This window comes from Elgaria multicarinata, chromosome 4 (assembly GCF_023053635.1).
Source record: "Elgaria multicarinata webbii isolate HBS135686 ecotype San Diego chromosome 4, rElgMul1.1.pri, whole genome shotgun sequence".
In the NCBI taxonomy this organism is placed as follows: domain Eukaryota; kingdom Metazoa; phylum Chordata; class Lepidosauria; order Squamata; family Anguidae; genus Elgaria; species Elgaria multicarinata.
The window spans coordinates 143,500,242-143,526,568 of NC_086174.1; the positions used below are offsets into that span (position 1 = coordinate 143,500,242).

Here is a 26,327-nt window from a genome sequence, read left to right on the forward strand (position 1 = left end):
TAAAGCCCTCGGGCCATATACAGTAACAGCGTTGCAACACCCTATTTGCTCTCCACAGACAAGTGCCAAAAATTTCCAGACAGGCAGGTATAAGCTAAAGGCATTTTCTCTTCTAAGCAAAGGAGTGACATTTGGTACTCTGTTTTCATAAGTGACCTAGTTTAATTTTTATCCCCCCACCTGCCACACAAAGCAAGCCAGGATATTAATAACCCTTTTTAGAAGTTAGGGCTCAGAGTAAACATACAGGATTGCATTGTGAAGAGATAGATCTGTACAGAAGATCTGACACAGATTCCCCCATTAACTCCTACAAAGCAGCGGCTCTGTTCCAGGGAACTCTTTCTGGCTTTTAAAGAAAGCCCTAAGCAGCTATGTAATACACCCAGAAATGCCAATATTTCACGTTTGCTTGGGACATTGTGTATATATCTGTGGTATTTCACTTTGTAGTCTGGCCTCGTGACTTCAATGATCTGACACTGCCTTACGACTTGGTTTCTAGCAGCACTTGACTACAGCGTGAAAATCTATCGTAAAATATCCAAAAGGTGCCTGTAGACACTGGTCAAAAGCAAACAAAATGAAACAAAAAAGAAGAAGAAGGAGAACAGGAGGATGTGGCCATGACAGAAGGGAAAGAAGGCATATATATTGGCTGGCAATAATGCTGAGATATAATTAAGGAGGAAGCAGGAGAGTATCTGAAATATGAAATGTTATGAAGAATGACAATAAACCAAGTAAGATTGGAAGAGTGCATGGGCTGACAGTTTACACAAAGTGCCTTGCTTTTTTATATAACTTAGTCTTTCTGAGTTTTAGAATTACAAGCAAGATTTTTTTACCCCAGGTTATAACCCTCCTCCGAGTGGCTCATTCTTTAAAACGTCTAGGTTAGTTAGCACAATTCCCAAAGAAAATCTCCAAATTCCAGAATACCTGTATAAGGGCAACTCAAAGGGGCCAAAATACTGTGCAAGTTTTCAGGTTCTTCAGAACTCTCCCTCAGGCAAGATGGAAAGAGATCTGTAGAACGCAACAGCTTGCACAGTATTTTGTGACCTTTGGTAATAGTATTGTGGTGATATGGATTTCAGAGATTTTTGTTTGGTATTTTTGTTTTGGCCAACACGGTTATCTTTGCTTTTCCTGCTAGATTCATTTAAAGACTCTTAATATAAACATATAGTTTTGTACTTGTAGCTTGCTGAGATAAAAACTTGCTCCCCATCTTTCTACCACGTTGTCACAAACCTTCAGTTCTTTCACATATTCCGGCAAAATCTCCAATGCAAGAAGATGGTCTATCTGTGGCAAACTAGTGTGTCTTCCCTATGTGAAAGACACCTGGAAAAATTATATGAACCTGGCCAGATCAATATAGGTCCGTCTAGCTCAATACTGTCTATTCCACTGACAGTCAGGCATGAGTCCCCCAACCACCACCACAAGAGCTACGCTACCCGAGAATCTAGCAATTGGAGGTGCCAGCAGAGACTGGACCTAAAGGCTCTGGCATATCAACCATCACTGAGACAATCCCACTTTAGAAAAGAGCCATGCAATGTGGATTAGGCAGAAACTAGATCTCCAGAGGTTTTGGCTTTCAACTCCCAGCATTCCTGATCATTGGCCATGCTGGCAAGGGGCTTCTGGGAGCTGAAGTCCCAAAGACCTCAAGATCTATATTCTGCCCACCCCTGAAGTAATGCATAAAAACACCAGAAAAGAGAAGGGCATCTCATGTTTCTATGTTGCAAAGAAGTCATGTTCAGGATAATGTCTTATTTATTTATGTATTTATAGACATTTGTACACCACCTTTCAAAATATGTGACTCAAGGCAGTTTAACAATGCAAATCTCATCTTGGAAAGCCAATTCAGACACGTAACCAGAAGTCAGATGTTTTGGACTTTGGCTCCCATCATCCCCAACCAGCATGGGCAATGCTCAGGAATCTTGGGAGGTCAGAGTGCAAAACACCTAGAAGGCACCTGGCTGGGGAAGGCTGTTTTACACTTATGACATTTGCAAACACAACATGAATGAAGCTGTCGGCAGATTCAACCAACAGCCGCCTTTTAATTCAGCCCCTACTGTCACAACAGTAAGCAAACATCACTGCTGGGTACACCCACATAGAGAACTGTCCATGCTGATGTTTCTTCACACAATTCTCTCCTTCTGGGAAAGAGAAATTATATGGAGATGGGAGGGGAGATTAAAGGGAGGCAGTTTGTGTGAACTGTCCCCTCGTACGTGGCGCTACTGGCCAATTATTAGCTACCACACAGGAAAAAACAGACAAGAGAAGTCTCGTAACCAGATGTGGTAGGATTTTCCACATGTTCTTTGCTCCCTTCTCTCCCCCCTCCCTACCCTGGCAGGGTACGCTAACCAAAGGAAATTAGTTTAGTATTCTAAGAACCTGCCATTACCAGGCCACAAAGATTGAAGGTTACGGACTAGCAATCCCATGGCGGCAGACAGCATAAGAATAAAGACAGTCAGCCTAGAAAGAAAGCAATCCTGATGCTTCCTATTCTCCACACAGGAATCATATACATTGAATCCCAAAGAATAGAAGAGATTACAGCAATAAGAAATTGAATGTGGAGGGGAGGGGGGCCTGGGGAGGGAGAGGAGAGAGAGAGGATTCAGATATCCAATAATAGTATTGGCTAAGCTCATCTGCAAGTCCATTCATAGTGCTTGCGCAAGTCTACATTCACAGAAACCACAATTTGACTTTGACTGCAGGATGCAGTTTAACTCTACTGTATTCTTGGCCAAGTTGGGAAACAGTTCAGGCAGAGTGAGATTACTGGTCCACATAGCCCTATATTGTCTGCTCAGACCTACAGTAGCTCTTCATGGCCTCAGATCAGGGACTTTTCCAGCAAGGCCTCAGACAGGTGTCTGTTCCCACCTGACTACCATGATGATTTAAATTTGAGGTGCCAGGGACTGAACCTGGATCTTTGCGTATGCCAAACAGGCACTCAAATATACCACCCAGAAGCCGTTCGGCGATCAATTTTTAAGAAGAGACACGGAGTCTTAAGTTGCCTGGGAGCCTCTTCCCCTCATATTATGTGTGTTCAAGTTGGCTGCAGTCTCAGGTATGAAAGAGACACTGGATCTGTCCAGAGACGCTTGTAATCATCTTTTATACAGCATTATTGTGGCCTCACGGCTTCAACACCAAAACCCAGCTTGGAAAAAAAAATCAATTCCCAAGCTCAGACCTGGTGTGGCCCTATCCCAAACTGTCTAACGATGTTCTGAAATTTGAATGTAATTTCTTTAAAAAACCAATGAAGTTCTCATTACCTTCAAAACAGATATACGGATTTGCATGTACCTGAATTTAAAGGCTGCTAGACATCGGTGTGGTGGCAGCCAAGAAGTGCATCAACACCCTTCTAAGGAGTACAGGATTGCACCCAACTCCATAACAACATTTGTTCCTCAGAATAGATGTCTGTAGGTGTCCTCCATCTGTGTTGGACTACAATTAGAATACCTCATTGGCCATGCTGTCTGGGGATGATGGGAGATGTAGCCCAACGCAACTGGAAGGCACCCAGTTGGGGAAGGCTGCTGGAGACTGATAATAGGCTTGCCAAGTTCTCTCTCTGACCCACTCACACACACACAGCCATCTTCACAATATACTACTCCATTTTATTTTTGGAGAAATTCCAGTGACCCTCCTGGTGCAGATGGTTCACTTGAAAGACCAGAGATTGAGAGGTATGCTCCAAAGGGAAAACGCCTCTAGCACAAGTGGTATGCCAGTGTCTTTAGTACTTTCAGGGTGAAAAAGCAGTGCATCTAATGTCAAGCTATATCCTTGATCAAAGCCATACAGACTTTCCGAGTCCAATTCAAGGTGCTGGTTTTAACTTATAAAGCCTTACACGGCTTGGGACCACAATACCTGATGGAATGCCTCTCCCAAAGTGAGCCTACACTGGGCTCAACATCCAAGGTCCTCCTCCAGGTGCCTACTCCAAGGGAAGCTCGGAGGACAGCAACAAGACAGAGGGCCTTTTCTGTGGTGGCCCCCCAATTGTGGAACAATCTCCCTGACGAGGCCTGCCTGGTGCTGAGATTGTTATCTTTTCAGTGCCAGGTCAAGACTTTTCTCTTCTCCCAGGCATTTAGCAATATGTAATTAGCCTGGGTTTGTTTCTGTGATTTAAATTTTTTGTATATCGTGAGAGCCTCGGCTATGGGGTGGTATACAAATGTAAAACATCATGTTCATCTATGACAAAGTGGAGCCACCAAGGGAGAGAGGTGGCACTTCTAAAAATATATGATCAATGACAAGCTGGAGCATGTTCAGAGGAGGGCAACCAGGATGATCAGGGGTCTGGAAACAAAGCCCTATGAAGAGAGCCTGAAACAACTGGGCATGTTTAGCCCGGAGAAGATTGAGGGGAGACATGATAGCACTCTTCAAATACTTAAAAGGTTGTCACACAGAGGAGGGCCAGGATCTCTTCTCGATCCTCCCAGAGTGCAGGACACGGAATGACGGGCTGAAGTTACAAGAAGCCAGATTCCGGCTGGACATCAGGAAAAACTTCCTGACTATTAGAGCAGTACGACAATGGAACCAGTTACCTAGGGAGGTTGTGGGCTCTCCCACACTAGAGGCATTGGACAACCATCTGTCGAGTATGCTTTAGGGTGGATTCCTGCATTGAGCAGGGGGTTGGACTCGATGGCCTTATAGGCCCCTTCTAACTCTACTACTAACTCTACTATTCTATGATTCTATGACTCTTAAGGCAAAAACAAAGTAGTACAATGCCTACCTCTTCTCTACCCTACAGGAACCCCTATAGCAGGGATGGGCAAACTTGTGGGCCTACAGATGTTTTGACCTACAACTCCCATGTTCCTTCATGCTTATCTATGTTGGCTAGGGCTGACAAGAGTTGTATCACTCTCCAACTGTTTTGGCCTACATTTCCCATCCCTGCCCTACAGAATCACAGGCTGAAGACAGAGACATGAGTGGAGAACAGCAGAGCCAACAGGAACGGGCAAGACTTCAACCAACATTTGATTTGCTGGTACATCTGACTGTTCTTGTTTGAAGACAAGGCTGGAGCGCATCTGAAGAAAGCACTCCAAGTACTAATTTTTTTTATTGTACACCTGCTTTCAGTAAAAACTTGACTGGCTTACCACTCCTAATGAGCTATTCCACCTCTACACCCAATCACATTCTTAAGAAATGAGCAAAAATGGGATAGCACCATGCCATGTTTGGACAGCACACCAAGGGAGCACAGAGAATGTTCTCATTGGCTACCTTGCAATAATGGAAATTTCTTTCCTTTAAGATTTGCCAAGACTTGAATAAGATGACATTCTCAGTTGAGGCTGAGCACCTCATGCCTTGATTGTGAGCTTTCCAGAGGCATCTGCTGACCACTTTTGGAAACAAGTTACTAGACTAGATTGACCCTTAGTCAAATCCAGCAGGGCTTCTCCTATGGCCTGTAGACTAGTATTCTGAGGTTTGTTGACATCCATTGAACTTTTAGGTCTTTAAGAAAATGTTCTATGAAAACGTTATAGAACTTGAGATTCCTTGTTCTTAAAAATAATTAACAGCCTATACTGCGAGAATTGTATTCTCATCTATTTATCACAAAGTTCTATGAGACATGGTAAGAAAAGGGGTTTGCCAAGAGTAAATAAGCTATGTACTAAAGAAGGGAAGAAGTATTCATTGTCAGGATCACTGGTATGATGAAATTAAAATATACAACACTGGAATCTACTGCAAGTTTAATCATGAACATGCGCAAATCCACATCTGAACTTGGTGAAATGTGTTGTTAAAAAAAGCATTTTAACATTTTTGTTGGAGGACAACTTTGTTGGAGGACTCCAGATTGTTAGAACAAATAAAGGATTCATTGTGAAGCTTTGGAAATTCTGTTTCATGAAATAAAGATGAGATCTATTCAAAGGAGAGATAGTACAGACTCCAAATAAAAAGAACTGGGATCCTCCAGAAAACAAGAGCTTCTTTCAAATACAGGCATTTTCCAATAAAGCCTATTCAGCAACACCTGTAAAAGATTTTCCTTTCTTTCACAATTCGTTTGAGCAGGGGCTGATTGTATGTATATATATATATATATATATATATATATATATATATATATACACACACACACACACACCAATCATTTAAGTGTCATCTGTGTATGTAGACACACTTGGTTCTCAAACCAAAGTGTTCTTAGACCTACTGCAATATTGTGATGAGGACTTTAATCTTAATGGTAAAACCATCATTTTAACAAGGTGCACCTAATGGGTTCTAGTATCATCAAGGCAGCTTTCACAACAATTTGGGGAGAAGGAAAACTAAGACTGCAAGTTGGAAATGAAAATGGAACTGCTAGACAATGAGTACTTTGTTGAAGTTCTCTTCTCCTACAAAAAAGATCCAGAGATTGTTTTATTTTGTTGGGTTTTTAAAATTGACTTATCACCATGCAGAGACTGGATTAATACAACATGCTCACCCACATTCAGTGGTTGAGTATAGGTTGTTGTTGAACACGGGTTGTTTGTTGAACAGTAGGTTAGTGTGTTGTCTGAACCAAGGACACTTTCCACAGAGTGGCTTGATACCCATGCAGAATGGCTTATTTTTCTTGAACAAGCCACCATGGTTTGTTGTTGGGTCGTTCAGGGTAGTTAACAGGCCATACAGCATGGTTAACAAATTACTTTGCAGAAAATGTCTTGGGTTCAGACAACACCCACAGGTCAACAATCCACACTCAACCGCCAAGTGTGAGTAAGTGTGTTTTGTGAACAGCCCCAAGGTGATATTTTATTTAGATAGCTAAGCAGGTTTCAGGGGGAAAACCCCAGACTTCCCCCAATCCAGTGCCCTCCTGATGTGTTGGACTACAACTCCCATTATCTTCAACTAGGCAATGATGGGAGGTGTGGTCTAATATATCTAGGGGGTACCAGTTGGGGGAGGCTGCACTAGAGACTTCCTACCCACCTACCCCCATCTCTGTTATTAACTGACTGGGTCGCCTTAGAGAACCCCCCACCCTACCCCATGATAGGGACAAATGGCTATTCTGGGCTTACAGGGCTCTTGAGTACTTCATACATATTGGGGAAACTGCTCTGTTAAATGGAAGTATTTACATTTTGGGGGGGGAACACTTTGACTTAATCTGCCTTTACAACAGGTTCTGTAGCTAAACAGCACGCTGAAAAAACTGAAACTTTTTTTTAAAAAAAAAAACTTTAAAAGGGAGTTCCCAAGTCAATCCAACTCAGTGAAAGCGGACGAACTAGGACACGACATTTAACAATAAAAGGGGTGAGGGGAAGTGGCACACTTGCAAGCCCCAAGATTCAGAAAGCCATTTATTTTGTATCCAAGCCAAAGTGCAACATTCATAGCAAGCTTCAACACACCGTGACGTTTCAGCGTCAGAAGCGAGTTTCCAGCGCCCCCCCCCCCACTTCCTTGAATTGGATTCACTCCCTCTGAAGAGCAAGGCCGGTTGTAGATGCAACTAAGACCTCTTTCGGAAAAGGCATCTATGCCACCTCCATTAAATGACACATTTGGGAAAACGCTCCGCTTCACACAGTGTCATTCTTGCCACCAGTTCCCCACTGCATCATCCATGGGAATCCCACAATTCCCAGGAGTGCAGGTGCAAGCCTTGGAACCCACTGCAAGCACACCTGTAAAAAGTGTCGTTCATGTGACAACCACATGGCTTGAAAGGCCCTGTGGGATGGCTTGTGTAGAAAGAAGCGACACCAGAGCGACACGGCTTGGGACCACAATACCTGACGGAACGCCTCTCCCGACGTGAATATACCCGGTCACTACATTCCACATCTAAGGTCCTCCTCTGGTTGCCTACTCTGAGAGAGGCTCAGAGGGACAGGGACAGGGCCTTTTCGGTGCTGGTCCCCAGACTTTGGAATGATCTCCCTGCCGAGGCTCGCCTGGCACCAACGCTGCTATCTTTCCGGCGCCAGGTTAAGACTTTCCTCTTTGCCCAGGCATATGGCAGCACGTCTTAATCACCCACATGCTTAGTTTTTTTAATGGTTTTTAATGCTTTATGTGTGTATGTTCTGTGTTTTAGAATTTTAAATATTGTATACTCATTTTTATCTTAATTTTAGAATTTCTGTAAACCGCCCAGAGAGCCCTGGCTATGTAAGTGTAATAAATAAATGTAATATATAATGTAATTATATATTATATAAGTGTAATAAATAAATAAATAAATAAACAAACAAACAAACTGTGTGATCCAGCATTTTATGTTCTACCAGGGAAAGATGGAAAGGATTCTGCAGGACAAGTTCCCCAGGAGCAAAATATGGAGGACTCGCGTAACGTTCTCAGTGCCCTCTTGTTCATGTGATCAATTTGTGATCTCCTGCACCCCATTAGCTAACACTTTGGGGGTGGCCGCATTGCAACCCCCACCCACTTTTGTAGGATGCGGGCCATATGAAGCCTGCGGAGAAATGAAAGAAGGGGCCCAAACAATTCAGTGTTCATAATCCCATCCGTAGAAATGACTGATGTACTGCCGATGTTGCTTAGGTCAAACATAGAGGCTGTTGGAGGACTCTGTGAAATCTGGCCATAACTGGACTTCCCTTGGCAGGGCGCACGTGAAGCCCACCCTCATTCATTGCTATCATGAACAGATGCCAATCAGCTACGTGTGCTTCTACATTTGACTTGACCTTGCTCGCTGCAGATAAGCCTTAACATTAGACACTTCAAGGGAGGGAGAGCCCTGTCTCCCCCACTCCTCCTTGGGGATCGTCAGGCAAGTCACCTCCTACCTTCTCAGATCACCCTCTTGGGGTCAACAGCCCTCTCTTTTCCTGGGTTCCTGCCTCAAGGAGGCAGTCATGTATCCCGCTGCCCCTTGGCTTCTACCTATGCCACTCAGGGGCAGGTAAACTGTGGCTCAGACAGAAGCCTCTGGCCCAGGGAAGTTAGTTAACTAAACCTTGACGTAGCCTTTCTCACTAAGGAAAGCTATGTCAAGGTTTTCCTCAGGGAAAACAGAGGACTGCAGGAGGAGATAACTGTACCCCAACCAGAGCCACCTGTTATGCCCCAAAGGGCTGCTGGATAGGAGATACCCAGTGCCCTCCCTTTGCCTGAGTGTCCCTGGCTGTGCTGTGTGCCCTGGTCTCAGGAGGACAGGGACAGGGTCTTCAGAGTGGGGTTCCTTGCTGCTACCTCTGATGCCTCCTCCCTGTTCTTCTTCTTTCCTCCTCTTCCCATCTCGCCCTCCGTGTCCTTTTGCCTCGCTTGTCCTCTGTTGCTGACTTTTGACGCTCCATATACTCCGCCCAGGCTCTCCTCCACCACCCTTCTCTCTTCCATGGGGCTTTATGGAGGCCATCCGCACCTTTTCAACCCCAGCTCTCCTTCCTTGCTCAGCCAGCACTGCAACACATCTTCCCGCTTTGGGCCAGCTGGTGAATGGATGGTGTCAACTGTCCTAGTTGGGAGCCCTCTACAGAAGGGAGCGAATGGACTGGGCTGGGCTGCGGAGTCCTGGCGAACCTCCACAGAACAGCATAGTTTTCAGGCACCTTGCCCAGAGGGCCACCAAAGAGCTTCTTTCACTTGCTCCATGATCAGACGGTTTCAGCTCGACTCAGAAGTGAAATACACTTCAAATTTATGTGGGAACCACCCCACCCCACCCCCTCGGCACATTCACTTTCAGCAATGCAGGAACCTTCCCACCGCATGGGAAATGCTTCTCTGGGTGGATAAATTTCTCCTCCAAGTAGATGGAGCATTCAACTCACAGTCCAGGATCTACATGGGGGAAGGAGGAGGAGATCCTTCTACCTATCTGCCAATCTGATCTTCAGATAGTTAAAATCCAAGGACATTCAGGTATTTAAATTTGAATTCATTTTGCTGGACAACTTGACCGAATGTGGATCCTCTCAAATAAGAGCTCACCCTGGAATTCTGGGAAGGAAGGAAGGATACTTTTTCCTGCAGGGAATTAAGGTTAAGATAGATATGTTCTACACGAAGGTAGCAGAAAGTAGATCTCCAGATGTTTGAGACTCCCAGCATTCCTGACTATTGGCCATGCTGGCAGGGACAACTCGAAACTGAAGTCCCGAACATCTGGAGATCTACCTACTGCCCACCCCTCTGGTCTACACCCATCAGTCTCCCCTTGTCCAGAAAGAGCCCGTGCATGCTGTTCTGATCAAGAAACTCTAGAAGTGCATCTCCTCCTTCTATAAACCTGTTACTACTGGTTGCTTTTAGGTAATTTCAGAAAAAAAAGAAGAAAAGCATACTTACTAACACTGTCGTTATTGTAATCCCAGGCCTCAACAAGCAACGTGTAGGATCTCTGCAAGATAGTAACAGATAGATGTTAGCACTTTAAAAAAATGATAATGAACTCACTTGGCTAGAGCTGTTGCTATAATTTTTTTAAGCATGCTTTATGAAAACCATTATGCACCTTCCTTAAGCCTGTGTGCTGTTTATAAACATAAATAGGCAATAGATTATGGCCGAGACAAATGTGATCCTCTTGCAGCTGCTTAAGCTACCTTATCCAGTCTGACTAAGCTACCTTTATCCAGTCTGACTCAAGCAATTTAAGGTGAAAGGTCTCTTATCTTTGTCATCACTAATGCATCTTACATACTTAACCAGGAAGTTCAACATCCACTGTTTGATGCCATACATAGCAAGATGGGTTTAGTTCTAAAAGTTAAGCATACTCCAAGAAAGAACGTGGGCCGGGGACATTTATTTTAATATTATTATTATTTTGGTAATTTTAATCAATATTTCCCAAAATGCTAATGTTTCCCATTCAGAGAGCCAAGCAAGGTTGCTAGGATTGCCCCGTCAAGGTCCTGAGGCATAATCTGCAGAGGCTCGGCTTTTCAGCACCCCTTTGAACACTTTGTCTGCACAAAGCCATCGCGCTCCCACAAGTATCAGGTAACGAAAAGGAAAGAACTGATGAATTTGGAAAGGGGTGGGGGAAGAGGAACAGAAATGCATAAAGCAGCCTTAAAAGAAAGTACACTCTCCTCCGCTCCCCCCCCCCCCCCCGCCCTGCCACAACCAATCTAGTTAGAAGTAGCGGCTACTGCACAATTGTAAACTCATTAAACTGCCCAATGCTGTCTCCGAAATGCCAGCAATTATTGTCATACACAAGCCACAACATATTCAGGTTGGAAGGGTGCCAGTTTTTCTAGCTAAGCCACCTTCGCTTTAACCTGGCATTGAAAAAGAAAAACCTGTAAAGTAATCTCACCTTCTTCATTTGTCCATTGTCCTCCCAAGACCCTCTAACATTGCTGAACTCCAAGCAAGGAACCGTGTATGGTTCAGGAAACTTAATTTACGTGGGATGGTGTATAATGTGTGTAACCATCCACACATCCCCTCCCCACAGTAATACAGGGAGTATAGTACCTCTCACTAAGCTTAACATTAAAAGCTACAAGTCTTAAGTGGCTTTACCCTAGGAGATGGTAAGTTACTATAGGCAAGTGCGCCCCATGAATGGCAAACAACACCCATTACTGTCAACTCAAGTCTAGAATGCCAAGGCAACACAGATCATCTGGGTTTACACAAGGGGTGGGCAACTTGTGGGTCTCCAGATGTTTTGGCCTACAACTCTCGTCAGCCCTAACCAACAGAGCCGATAGTAAAGAATGATAGAAACTGTAGACTAAAATGTGTTCTTCACTCTCAGCCACTATCCTTCCCCAACTCTTCTGAAGTAGCAGATGTGGTCTTTCTTTTCTTCTTTTTTTAAAAGAGATAAACATAGGCATTCATATTAAGGGCCCTGCTATCATGCAAAGATTAAGGTTTTTGGGGTTGGAAAGTCCAAATATTTTTCAATGGTCATGAGGGATAGAAACTTGGGCGGGCACACACACCTATTTTCTCAGGCTTATGGCTCTACAAGCCAATACATTAAGAGTGTGCCAAAGATTACAGTGACCAAGTGTGTTAGGTCACTTTAACTTTGCAGAACGTGGGAGGAGTGAAATTACACTTAAGACTCTTAACCGAGGCAACAACAAAGAAAGTTGTGACTCATAAGGTTTAAATTTGCCTTATGCCTAATGACACTCTTAGCGCTAACCTGCTATCTATCCATTTGCAAAGGTGGCAGAAGGGAATTAAGTATTACCAGAAACAAACAGCTTCCATGAAAGAAAAGCAAACAACTGCAAGGTGCAGGCGTAAGGCTGACTTTGTCTTTCTTTCTTTTTTAAAAAAGGCAAAAGCAAATTCATTTCTCACGACTTCGCTCAGCATGCAGCCTCTGAATGAGGGGGAAAGTCTAGCTTTACCACACACAAAAAAAAAGAAAGAAAGAAAGAAAGAAAAAAGAATAGACACCGTGTTGGACTGCAGCCTAAATATGTTTCATATTGAAAGCAGACAAGGGTTCCATTTCGTTCACTGATAACTGTGGGAAAATGCTTCAAAAAGTAAGCAAGATTTGGGCAAGTATGGACTTGTGCCCCATCTCATGATGAGTAGCCAACCTCCCTCTTTTTCATATATACTGCGTTCATATTTCCTTACCACCACATTACAGGACTTCTCCCCAAGTTACAAATAAAGATGCACATTGATAATGATAATAATAATAATAACAACAACAACAACAACAACAACAACAATCAAAACCCAGCAGTACCCTAAGTTCATATCATCCCCTGCCACATACACATACACCAGTTGGATACACAAGATGTTAGAGCTAAACCATAAATATACATTCAGCTCAACTTGCAGGTAGTTCTACCTGTCAAGACACTCTTCCGTCTTGGATTAATTGCAGCAAACACTCAGCCTATGTCGATGCAACATGTTAGAGCAAGTTGGAAACATACCACATAAAAACAAAGAGCCAATTATGGCCACTCATGCTACCTCCAGTCGAGAGGATGTTTTCATTGCAGCCTTGCATAATCATTTTGGAAGATAGTCTGTTTTAGCGCATAGCAACAGTTCCTGCTCTTTCTTAGCATTGTTTACTAGCACACCCCACCCCAGGGGGAAAAGGAAAAGCAGCGCATTGCTACAAGTGCTACTGTTACTACATACCTGTGTCGCCACGTTCCAATACTCCACAGATCTGATCTAGCAAGTTTGTCTTTAATTATTATTTGTTTAAACAAACAAACAAACAAACATTTGTTAACTCAAAAAAGTGACTTTCTCCAAAATGGTGATTTTAAACTAATCCCCTTTTTGTCTAGCAGCGAGCACATCCCTCATCAGCAATACCAGAACGGGTTTGACAATAATCTTTAACTGCTGGTTAGACTAAGAGTTCTGTGTCAACTCAAAGGCTTGCACATACTTTGCACCAACATGCCCCAAACAATTCATTTGACTCAGCGAAAGTTCTCTCCGACCAGTCCTTTACAATAAAAGCAATCACCTAAATTCCAAGTCCTATGATTGTGATGTCTGTTCTGTTCACGTTGTAAGCAACAGGAAAATCTCTAGTAGTACCCAAATACAGTCCTTCTGTTTTAAAAGCCATGCACCGCCAAGACATTAGAGGGTTAAGAGGTGTGCATCAATCCCCACTCTATAGATCAACAATTAAGATAGCTAAGGAATGCATGCATACGGCGCAGAGGCTTAATTTTTCCCATGCCATGTCTGACCTTTGCACATCTTTGAATAAATACACCAGTCAGACACAAGAATTCTACATCCTGAATCTTATCCCATCAAACCAAGGTACTAAGAAACAAGTTAGCAGCAAGCTATGAGAGAGACACACACAGACAGACAGACACACCCAATTAACAAGTCCAACTCTAACTTTGACCAGAAGGCAGAAGACTAGCCAAAGAAACTAAAGAGGGCTCAATAAAATTAAAATTCAACAAAACCTTTCAGCCTGACATTTAGGTATGAGAATGAAGAGCTGGGGATGGGAAAAGGCCGAAACCTGTGTAGCTTTCTCTGATGAAACACAAGGGTGTGGGTGGGCTTCATTATGGCACATAGAGCCTAGTTCTCACTGAGGTGTTCAACCTGTGCTTGGGTGATAGGACTTCAAGTTCACATGACTGAATGCCCCGCCATACAAAACCCCACTCACATAGGAAAATGGAGAAGGTTGGAAAAGAATCCTTCGCTCTAACATCTCATTTGCGCATCTGGAGAGAATGTCTACGCAGAAGAGCGTCCAATTCTGTGAGCCCACACAGACAACCTGAACTGGTACAGCCCAGACATAGAGAGGGCTATAACAGCAACCACACATACTGGTCAGGAAGAGTGACAAAACGCACTAGTTTTGAGCGCCATTATTGATTTGTTTTATGAAATCGTCTCAGTATCCCCTTCATTGCAGTGCAGGCTGCCACTTATCTGGGGCAAGTAGCAATTACCCCACCCCCAAACTAGTGCAGTGGCAAACTGTCAGTGCTCCTCCTGCAATAACACATTCTGATGGCGGAGGCACAATTTTCTCCTGGCAATGCTGTTTCTTCCCGCAACCCCAAGCTGCATCCAGAGCCAGCCAGCTAATCACCACCAGTCTACTCCATTGTAGCCCAGCCTCCAAAATGCCATCTCAGTAATTGAGAGGACCCTGCACTGCTGTTTCCAGTGGAGTCATGGTATGGCAGCGGTAGGGTGGGGGCCCAGCTGTAGTCCTCCAGATGTTTGGACCTACGAAACAGTTGTCATAGAGACATTTCAGAAGAGCTGCATTGTTTCTTCCCCAACAAATGCACAGAATTATGTTGTGCCCCATTTGGAAAAAGGAAGAAGTATACATGAGTTCATTCAGAAATAATTCAAGGGTTGGGAGAAGGGGCCTTTCAGTTTTATAGGAATTTGGGATATCTAGAATAAACAGCCCTAATGCGCCCCCCTTCTAAAATCTGAAGCTACCAAGCCAAGTCGTCTTATGGAGATACATTTTCCCCTTTCTATAATTGGTGCATACCACAGTGGCCCTGACTGCATTCCACGAGCCTGGGAAAAGCAAGGACTTGAATCAGACTCTCACTGACTGTGGTTTGCATTCCCACGCACCTCACCCATGTTTTGTTTCCCCTCCCCCCCGCACCACAAGAGCCATAATGCCATACTGTACGTTGTCTCTCAGATTTTATCTGAAGGTCCCGGGTTCAAGTCTGACCCATGCGGAGCGGTGCAGCGCGAACGTGTGGTGGAGCTTGATTTTCTAGCTCTCTGCAAGATCTGCTCACCCACAGCTTGGGTTGCTGATGCCTGGCCTCCAATGTGCAAAAACTAGCTTTCAACTAGCCTTGGGAAAAAATACTGGCAAACCTTTTCCACCACTCAAGGATACTGCATGTAACAGGCGAAGCCCCCCTTCTCTATTTAAGGGCTGTTTTACCCCCCACCTTTCTACCTTGAATGCCAAAATAGCTCTGGTCAGCCTCCTTCCCACTTTCTAAAATGAGCTGGAAGGATTCAGGTAATGGTTGGAATCCAACAATATCGGGTCAAGTTACTGATCGCCAGCATAATTGAGAACCTTACGATACCAAGTGGTATTATAAGTAATTTAAACACATACATACAAGAGGAGCACTCCATTGTCCTTTGTGTTTTATTGTAGTGCAGATGAACAAGCTTTATTCCCTTGACCAAGAAGTGTAACAGCGCTTTTTCTTGTTTTTTAAAAAGCCGTTCTTTGGCCTTTTAAGCCATATACCTGCTTCGGGAGAAAACCTGTGCATTATTTGCAAGCATACTCAAGCTTCATGCGCAAGCTACTCCAATCCCACAGTCTTGGAAGCAGCAGCAAGGCATAAGAAACACTTCTGCCTCTTTTCTTCACTCAGGGTGCCAGAAAGAAAAGGAGAGAGACAACAGGCCTGATAGCATTTTAGGCATACACACACACACACACACACACACACACACACACACACACACCATCCCATCACCAAGACTAACTGGGTGGAGGAAAGCTACCGATGGGGTAGCTGCCATTGCAAGATTTTTCCTCAAGCACTTCTTGAAGGAAGCACTCCCTGTACGCACACATTGCAATTTCACGGGGTGGAGGGAATTAGCAGTGCTAGGTGCAAAACCCAGACCACTGACAAGTATGATACAGAGTGCCGGTTTTGACTCTACACATGTCTCTGGCGGGAAGATACAGGAAAGAAGTAAGGGTTAAGGGTGAGAAGTTGGACCAAAGCCCCTTTCGTTCTCCCCGTTTCTACTGGCAACACCATGTGCCAAATTACAGAAGTATTCCCTTCCTCATTCAGTGATGGGAGAGCAAATCAATGAGCCAAACCTTGTGACACTCATGTCCCACATCAACCACTTGACCATAGTGGAGGGAATGGCACAGAATACTTTTTACTCCCCTCCTTCAACCTACAAGGGTTTGAGAGATTCTCAGCCAATCCCATCATAAGAACATAAGAGCCATGCTGAATCAGGCCAAAGGCCTATCTAGTACAGCAAGGCTGAGGACCTTCAGCCCCTCCAGATATTTGGCCGTATAGTTCCCACCATCCCTTACTATTGGCTATGCTGGCAAAGTCTGATGGGAATTGTAGTCCAAAACATCTGGAGAACCACAAGTTGCCACCCCTGTAGCACAGCATTAAATTCACACGGTGACCAACATCAAACTGGAGTGGTCTATGTTAAGAGTGGTTCTCTCTTAGTGTGCCATAGGCATTTCAAAAAGACCAAAGTGACAGGAGAGGATGCAATAACAGTATTGATTAGAACATGGCTGACTGCCAACCCTCTAGTATTTTCAGTACTTGACAACAAGAACGACACACACATACACCTCGATGGCACCACCCTGCCCCACAATACACACTGCTGGACATTTTGCCCTGTTTTGTTCCAAGTACACACTACACCAAAGAGGTACGAATACACAGAACTCAGGAATTGTGCATAGAGGCAGCAAGCCTACTGCACACACCGGAAGACCTCCACTGGACACAACAGCAACCTGAAAGAATATTTAACAAACACAACTTATTTGGTTTGTGCCATACTACCGCACCATCGCAACAGAGTGGGTTCATGTTCCTTGCCCTATCTTACATTGGGGACTTCCCCCCACCAACTGCACCCTGAAAATGAGCACATACTAAAAACCAGCCAACACAACTCATCTTCTCTGTCCCCAACCTCCCCCAGGCAAACAGTGAAAGAGGACACCACTTACCACTTGCGAGAGTGTGCGCGCTGCCTCTTATAAAGCAAGCCGATCGCTGTCCTGGCAGGCCTGCCGGAATAATGACTATCCTGTGAATACATGATGTGCTGAAGCTGCCATTGTGTGAAGCAAGTCCAGGGCTTGTCTGGGAGCCAAACTATGCTAGGTCTACTGCTGCTTCCTGTTGCTTGCCCTGTATTAGCATTATTTTTGGATAGGCCCTATTATGTTTTGTAATCCTCCCTGCAGTCAGGATGGCCACACTATTGTTATTGGTTAATATTAGCCACCAGTGGCTCTGTCTGGGTGGCTGGACTACAATTATCCGATTGGCCCAACTGGTATGCTCTAAACAAAGGGCGAAAGGGGGAGAATATATTTAGAAAGAGCCGTGGCACCTCTCCTTTAGCCAACATTTTCCTCACAGAGCGGTCTCATCTGGAGGAGGTTCAACAGCTTCTTAAAACGACAACACCTTGCCCCTTATCTGGTTACCAGGCTGTCTTTTCCCCCATCCCCCTCATCACCACCAAGGGAAAAACACTAAAAGCAGGCCAGGATGTCAATGGCCAGTTTAAACCCCTCAGCACCAAGAAGATTACACACTATTCTCAGCATTTAGCCTCTCTACCTGTTTAAAAGCATTGCTTTGATAATTAAATGCACCAGTTACAACTGGGTGACAAGGTTAATAGGCAGAATACCTAGTAGCCAGCCATGCAAAAACCCAGGTATTGCACCCAGCAAGTCTGAAAAAGAGAGATTTCTCCCTACATACTTGAGAGGCAGAAAGAAAAAACAGCGAACGTCTGATTTATTTGAACCTCTTTAACCATTTCAGTCATGCTGGGCCATTTTTAGCACACTATTAGATTCTTCCAACACACCTTAATCTAGATATTGATCTTGCACGTTTATACATTTGCCACCTTCTTGGTCCATTGCCAATAAGATCTCATGCCACAGGAGAGCAGTAAACTCCTAAAGCACGGTTGTACCTTCTAACTTCAGCATGGCTTATGGTCATAAAACCAAGCAGAAAATCTAAAAAATTGCATGTTTTTTTCATCACTCCGGTAGTCACCCATCGACTTAATCAGGAACAAAAGTTAATGACGAGGTTCCTGCCTAATCTAACAGAAGCGTTCAATGGAATTTACTCTCTAGTTAAGTGTGCATAGACAGAATCAGTTATTCTACAAGAACAAACACAAGATAGTCAAGAAATAAATTCAGAGATTGCCCCCAAACAGCCCAATCCAATGCAATTTAGGCAACAATCCTAAAAATATCTATGCCCCATTAAATAGAGGAGGCTTTTCTTCCAAGTGAGCATATAATTTCTTTGGTTACACTGGATCAAACAGCTAAACCTTTTGATTTCATTTATTTATTTATTATTTATTTATTTATTTATTACATTTCTATACCGCCCAATAGCTGGAGCTCTCTGGGCGGTTCACAAAAATTGCACAAGTATTCGTGAAGGTAGGAAAGACCCAGTACCAACTTAAGGATTCATACATTCCAAGTCAAGCTAAGGGCAATGGGTGTAAAAATATCACAGTTACGTTACAAGGTATAGGCACTTTGGATTGCCAGCCTCAGCCAAGGAGCTGCGACCCAACACTAGGAGAGTTGGTTACTTTTCAAACACTTAATGCAAACAATTATCTGCTCCACTGTTGCCTCTCATTAAAAATACCATTAGTATTTTCACATTCCACAGTCTTTCCCACCATGTACACAGTTGTTTTGCTGAATCTGGGTTTTCCGGACACCATTAAATCTGTGCTTGGTGCCACACATTTCACTTTCAGAAAGTTACTTTTAAGTTGAGTGATTGGTCTTGCAAAGTTTGAATGGGAGACCATTCACAGGCTCAGCGATAATCTGATAGCATTTTCCCCTATCCCTCCTTGGGTCAGAGACCCTTTGATAGATCAGACAAAAGGCTTTTTGGAAGGGCCATCTCCAAATAAAAGCCTAGCATAACTCAGCAAGATTTGGGTTTTCTTCTACAGCAGATCCTAGAATATAATAAGCCTTAGCAGCAAACCTCTTTGAAGAATCTTCTGAAACAGGAGTATGGTTAGTTAAGTAGCTGGTTGGATCTAACCTTTTTCCAGCCCAAGAGTGTAAACGAAACAGGAAAACTTGTAATTCTTTTTACGATTTGCAGCAAAGCAGTTGTGGTATTTTACCACCTCTAGATATCCAACGGGCTGACACATTTAGCCCCAATTTTAGCAAACTGCAAGGCTGCCTGTGTAAACCTTTCAGGAAAATAAAGACCATCCCATCCCAAGCCACCTCTGACCTCTGCTAGGCTCATGGCTTGCCTCGACAATGGGAAAAAGCTCTCGAACTGGAGGTAAACATTTAATGGTCACCCTCATTTAATTAATAATGGAGGCAAATCAATGAAACAAGGCAAGTCACACACTGGGAATCATGTGGGGGTATCCAAAGAAATCATAGATTAATCCATTTACATTGTGTGGCAGCGGCTTTAAATAAAGGCATACCAATGTATGTGAGTCCTTAAGCTGCTGGAAGAAACCTTCATAGGGTGTTTCATGATAATGTAGAGAATACCCCTTGGGTAAAGAAGTGTTGGTCATGCTTTCTAAATATGCCATTGCATTTTACTTGTATCATTTTAGCCGTTACTGCAGGTGCCTGTCTTCTGGATGGCTCCTTTATTTCCTTCATGCCGGTTCATTGCCCTGTTCCCTAGCAACCTATTCAAACCTCCACTCTCTTAAAAGGAAATTTACGGCCCTCCATCTCCACAACTATTACTCACATGGGTTGCAGTAAAAGCCAGACCAGGCACTAGGAAGTTTTAACAACTCCAAAGCCAAATCTAGTTCTTACCCCTCATTAAAAAAACACCTAACCATGAACAAAAACTTAACCATTTTGATTTACTTGGGGAGGGGGAGAAGAGAAGAGGGAGGCAAGCGTTTGTTTGAATAAGAGATCACATTAAAAACTATTTTCAGCACAGACCATACGGGGGGGGGGGACATTTAAAGAAACAGGAGAAGATGCACAGTGGTGTGTTTTTGTTTTTACAAATGGGCTCATCCTCAGATTACAGAAAGCAATGCCAATTCAGCCTTTATTCTCTGGGGCAGAAGGAGAATTTGAATTCAGCGCTAGCTTCTATGAAATTTTAAAGAATTTTCCATTTTGCTGCAAACAAGGAAGAACTGAAGACAAGCACACCTAGGTGTCACCAAAATGAAGGCAAGAATGGTTGTAAGGCTCACCTGTTTTTGAGTGCCACCTGACAGGAGTAGAACAGTTTTTGCCAACATTGGTACCCTCCAGATGCACTGGACCTCAACTCCCAGTATCCCAGCTGGGGGTTGCTAGGAGCTGTAGTTCAACACATCTAGTGGGCACTGGGCTGGGGTAAGCTGGAATAGAGACTTACCCAAGTTTCAGCAATGAAAGCTAAGTTAGCGAATTCAGAACTGTGTGCATGATGTATGTGGACTGTGTTTCTAGCTCCACATCCCAAGACATGCCTGCAGATGACCTGGCCAGGCTTAGCGCAAAAATGCACATGAGGTCTTTGAGAGAGGTAGACACTCACTCAAAAGTAGCAAAATTTATATCATGAAAGCAGTGAATTTTGAAGTTGGGTGTGGGGAGGGGAAATGCTTCTTGGGGCACGATGCACTCCTGTGGAAAGTGTGACACAAATGTTCACACACTGAAAAACAGTTTTTCCTTAAATGAGTGTCTTGCCTGCTTAAAGCAGCTAATAGTATTTCTTTTATTCAAACACTCTCCACATCACAATAACTAGGAGTTAAAGGCTATAACTGCTGGTCAACAGGGAAGTTAGGAGTAAATCGAAAGAAACAAACCTAGCAAAGTTACCTAGCAAGATGAGGACCCCATCAAAGGCTTCACTCATGTCTAACTCACAGGGCAATACATGCTGCCCACAAAATGATGCTATAGGGGGGGAAAACGTATTTTGAAAAAGAGAAGCAGATGGGATGCCATAAAACAAAGAGAGGACAAAGACTGCCTAATTCTCTGTATGTTTACTCTTAAGTAAGTCCCACTGTGTTCAAGTAAGTCCCACTGTGTTCAATGAGGCTTACTCCTAAGTTAATGCTGAAATCCTACACCCATTTACCTGGGAGTAAGCACCATAGAACTCAATGGGGTGGACTTCCAAATAGACATGTATAGGATTGCACTGTAAGTGCGCAGGGGCCTGCAGCCTTACTCAAGTAATTTCAGGGTAACAGATTTCAAACGCTGCTGCTCACTTTCATTGAAACACAAATCTCTGCTAGGCTTATGCAGGAATAATCAGATGCACGACACAGCCGACAGATTTATATACCAAGATGAATTTATATGCCTACATGAACCTGCCCTTCGGTTTAAAAAAAGAAAAGGAGCCTGAACCCTTAACAGAGAAGCACAAGAGAGTTGGCAGCACTTCAAATACCAGGCATTTTTACAAAACTTTTTTTTTAATCCCTTTGATGGCATATTTGATAACCGTTTTATCGCGTTTCCAGAAAAATCAAACCACAGAGCTTATATGGTACCGAACAGAGAATACCTTTATGAACTCCGCTATTGTACTTCGTAATGCTATCTCCTTAAATACGTGCACTTGGTTTCACCCTAAAAAAAAAAGTCAAGAGGGGCAAAACAGAGGCAGGGAGGTCTCCAGCGTGATATTTGCTACCCAGGCAGATAGGAGGCAGCACAAGAGCACATGGCCAGCTCTTCTGTTCTGCTTTGAATTGCTGGGATTGAAAGAGGGAAAAGGGAGGCGGGACTTGCGCATCCCTCCCACTGAATCCTCTGTGGTCTCTACTTCAGTAACATGAGCCAATAAGAAAATGTGATCTTGTGCTTGGGAGGCAACAGTTGCATCTCCTCCAAAAGACAAATGAAGGGGATGGGGGAATCCTCTCTTTCAAGAAGCAGCGGGAGGCAGATTCTCCACTCTTAATATTATCTCGAAGTAGTCAGAAAGTAGTTCACACCACTAGGGCCTGGATTGGCTCAGAGCCCTTAATGGGGACATTAGATGGATTCCACATGTCTGGCCAAAAGTTTAAAAGGATGCTTTCCAGCTTCAGTCCTGAACAGAGGCATCATATTCTTGTTTTGCAGTACAACAACTCCCAAACCCCTTTGGGACAGCCCCAAATCCAAAAGTAGCACCATTCAAGATGGTAATATAGCCATCCGGGCGTTCAAGTCCCATTTGAAGATGGTAACATGGGTAGCCAACATTTCCTCTGGGCTGAATCGAAGGACCAACCCTTTCCCAGTACAACCCACCCACCCCATTTTCAGGTATAGGTTCCAGAACACCTCTTCTGGCTAAGGCCAAGGAAACATGGCCCTCTGTTCCAACTCTCTCTGCAGCCTTTTCCTTGCCAGCAAAATGGAACATCGTAAGAGAAGAGGGGAACTGGGAAGTTAAGGTGCAGAGCTAAGCCTCCTGTCTTGTCTTTATTTAGTTCCCAGAGACTCTCCAGTGCCTCCAAAGCGTATTAACAAGATTCTCAGAGAAGCTGGCACCGCCAGCAGCCAAACAGCTCCCATTAGCACCAGAGAGAACACAGAGATCCCATTAGGGAGGGCAAAAGGGCTCCCCAAGTATTCCCTTTTCTGGCAAGCGATATTTCAGCAAGGCGCTTGCCCCTCCCTTTCGCCTGGGTGCAATAACTAATTGGGAAGAAAAATAAAATAAAGAGCCTGAACTTGTGACCTTTTCATTCTCAAGGGGAAGACTTGCCTATGCTTTAAAAGACAGGAGAAGCGCGCGCACGCACACACACACACACACACACACACAGGTCTGTCCAATCCACATCAGTCTTCCGAGGGTCTAATAAATCACACCAAGCGGTAGGTTTCTAGCCTGCAGAAGTTTGTGCAGTCAGTGGTCATGCCGGATCCCTGCTATTAGGGGCTGGAAAGAGAAGCCAAGGGCTCCACCAAAAAAATACTCAAGGCAGCCAGCTGCGATGGAAGACGCACACACACACACAGATGGACTAGTACAGGCAAAATGCCTTATATATGTTATTCACTCACCGGCCAGGCAAAGTTGAATGGGAGAACAATCCGGTTCTTTTCATTATTCCGATTGTATTTCAAATTGAAGGTATTCCCACCGATGACTGGGGTAGATCCTGTACCAAAGCTGCAAGGGCCCCCAGCGGAAACCCGGGACTGATACTCCTTCAGGCAAATTCTAAAATAAGTATCACACTCATCTCTAGTGCATTTTCTGTCGGCTGGGTTTCGGGTCCCATCACAGCAATTCCCGTTTTGCAATTCGCCATTTACGTTTTGCATGGATATGATCTCAAACTCGAACTGTCCTGATGTTAGGGTCACCTGTTAAAGGAAAGTCCCCACCCAAAAGAGAGAGAAGAACAACATATTAGCACATGGCTTGTAAAAATAAATAAATAGCGGGGGTCAGTAACCAATTAGCACAAATGGGAGGGAAGACCTCTATTATTTCCTGATTCAACAGGTAAAGAAGGAAAAGAGAGGACTGAAAGCCAAATGAATGTCACCCCCATAATCAAAAGTAAAGAAATGTTTCCTAAAGTCCAACAACGGAGGAAACGTGTGTCATTTTGAGCTCTTAGAGGGGAATAACGTGAAAGGCTCATATCTTAAGTAAGTGGAGGAAGGGAACATTAAGAACTAAAAGTACACAGCCCAAACCCACAACTCGTCACAACCAGTCAAGCCAGATGCAACTCCGCAGACTATCAGTCACTGAAACCCCATTTGCAACCAGCCCTTTAAAAAGCAGAAGTCCTCCCGTAGGAAAAAGCGAAATGCAGCAATCCTTCGAAAGTTTGTTATTAAGGGGGGGAGAGAGAGAGACGTTCTTCTAGAAATTAAACAGCAGCAACAATTCAAATCTTGCTGCAAGAGCGTCTTTTTTTTAAAAAAAAAAAAAAGTTAAAGTGTTTGAAAAAGTAGCCGCCGTTTTTTTTAACACGAAGCTGTCGGTTTTCCTCTCTCGCGTAAAGAAAGCAAATTGTTTCTCCCCCCACCCCGCTTCTTTTTCTTCTTTTTTCCTCCTCCAGGTTTAGCAAACTGATTCCCCCTTCGTAGAAACAGGAGCTTGGGTTGGGGGTGCAGAAGAACGCCAAGTGCCATTCTTCAAAGCTTCCTTCCAAACCAGCAAAGCAAAGGAAAAAAATGCCAGCTACATGGGGAAAAAATACTAATACTAATAATACTTATACTAAAAAAGAGGGGGCGTGCAAACGTACCTTGACTCGCAAGCATAGCAGCGCAAGAAGAAGACTTAAGGAGAACTCCGTGAGCTGCGGTCTCTTTGATAGAAGCATGCCTCTTCCCTGCAGGGTCCCTTTCGCTCAGAGACGCTCCCAAGCTGCTGCTGCTGCTGCTGCCTCTGCAGCCGCCGTCCGGCTCTAATATACTCCCCCAATCGAAGCACGCACGGGTGGAAGACAACACCACTTTTCAAAAGCTTTTCAATAGCGCCCAGATCTTCAATGCAAAGCAGCCCAGCCTCCTTTTATTCTCCTTGGCCTCCCTCTCCCCCTCTTTTCTTTCTCTCTCCTTTTTTTTATTTATTATTAACGATGATTATTCTGGTCCTTTTCTGACCCCCTCCTCCCTCCCTCCCTCCCTCCCTCCCTCTCTCTCTCTCTCTCTCTCTCTCTCTCCCTCTCCACCCCCGGCTCTTTCTTTGCAGATCACTTGCCACCTCTCGATCAAGGCCACACAATAACCCGAGCGAGCCCCCCTCCCCACCCCCCGCAACACACACATAGACGACACCCCACGACCACAACAAAATCACACCCGCACGAAACAAAACAAAAAGCCCGAGGAAGAGGAGGAGGGAACCGATCGCCCGTTCTGCGAGCCCCACTGAACTGACTGCTTCATCCAGCTAGCCCATGGCCACAGAAGGAGGGGAAGCGGCGGGCAGCGCATGCGTTGCCATTAATATGCATTAAGGAGGAGGGTGGAAAGGAAGCGGCCGCACCGCCTCGGCTCCCTGGAGAGGCTTGTCTTTTCCTTGGATGGGTGTCAAGAGGAGGAGCGTCAGGCGGCAGCAGCGGCAGCCGCCGAGGGGTGGGCGGAGAGGGGAAGAAGGTGCGCGAAGCAGAGCAGGTGGGTAAGGCGAAGCTGGGCGACAGCAGGGGCAGAAATAATCGTCCTGATGATGATGATGATAACAGTAATTAGTATTTTTAAAGCAACGCTTTCTGATTGCCCCGATGCAAACAGCCGCCTACAAATCACAGAGGAATCTTTTAGGGTTGTTGTTATTATTAATAATAATAGTCTTCACCATCGCGTGCTCTACAGAAAGAACCGATCCAAGGGTTTAAAGAGGGTAGGGTGGTCATCAGGTGGAATGGGCTAGGCTAAACCCTTCCCAAAGAGGTTGGCCTCCGCGTGGTTTCTGTGGCTTTGCTTAGAAGCCGTGGACCTCTTGAATTTCATGGCTTTGGGTCTCACGGATTACATTGATCCCCCCCCCCCCCGCTTTAGGGTGGATTCCTGCATTGAGCAGGGGGTTGGACTCGATGGCCTTGTAGGTCCCTTCCAATTCTGCTATTCTATGGGTGTGGCAGCACACACACGCACACATATACATACACACCTACCAGCTGAGAAAAACGTTCCATGACTTAACAAAATGGGTTTGCGTCCACAAAAAGCTTATGCCACAATAAATCTGTGAGCGTTTAAGGTACCACGAGAGCCTTTGTTGTTCTTTCTGGGGGGTGGGGGGAATGAGAGCTCTCTCCTAATTCTTCCTAAAGCACATTCCAGGGCATAAGAAGGGGAAATGAATTTCGGGGGAGCAGGGGATTAAAAAAAAGTCATTTGCATCCCAACTCCCAATCACAAAGCTCATGGAGGTGTAAAGGGTAACATAATACCCTCGGGGGCTTAATCTAGAGGGGGCTCGTGGAAAGAAAGTGTGTTTTTAGCGCTCGGTTGCAACTTTAAGCAGCTTTTG

At 44.5% G+C, this 26,327-nt stretch overlaps 1 protein-coding gene across 2 annotated transcripts in view; it reads right to left on the reverse strand.

Annotated features, from left to right (window-relative positions):
- The window catches only part of JAG1 (jagged canonical Notch ligand 1), a 58,890-nt gene extending 34,188 nt beyond the window's left edge, over positions 1-24,702 (reverse strand). Inside the window, exons 1-3 of one of the 2 annotated variants that reach the window (XM_063125334.1) lie at positions 24,595-24,702; positions 23,390-23,695; positions 10,402-10,453 (exon numbers count right to left, since the gene is read on the reverse strand). In XM_063125334.1, the coding sequence (XP_062981404.1) occupies positions 10,402-10,453; positions 23,390-23,695; positions 24,595-24,672 (436 nt within the window). In that variant the 5' untranslated portion in view covers positions 24,673-24,702. The remainder of the gene's footprint in view (positions 1-10,401; positions 10,454-23,389; positions 23,696-24,594) is intronic. The other variant, XM_063125333.1, reaches the window with a different exon arrangement.
- Between the last annotated feature and the right edge of the window lie 1,625 nt (positions 24,703-26,327).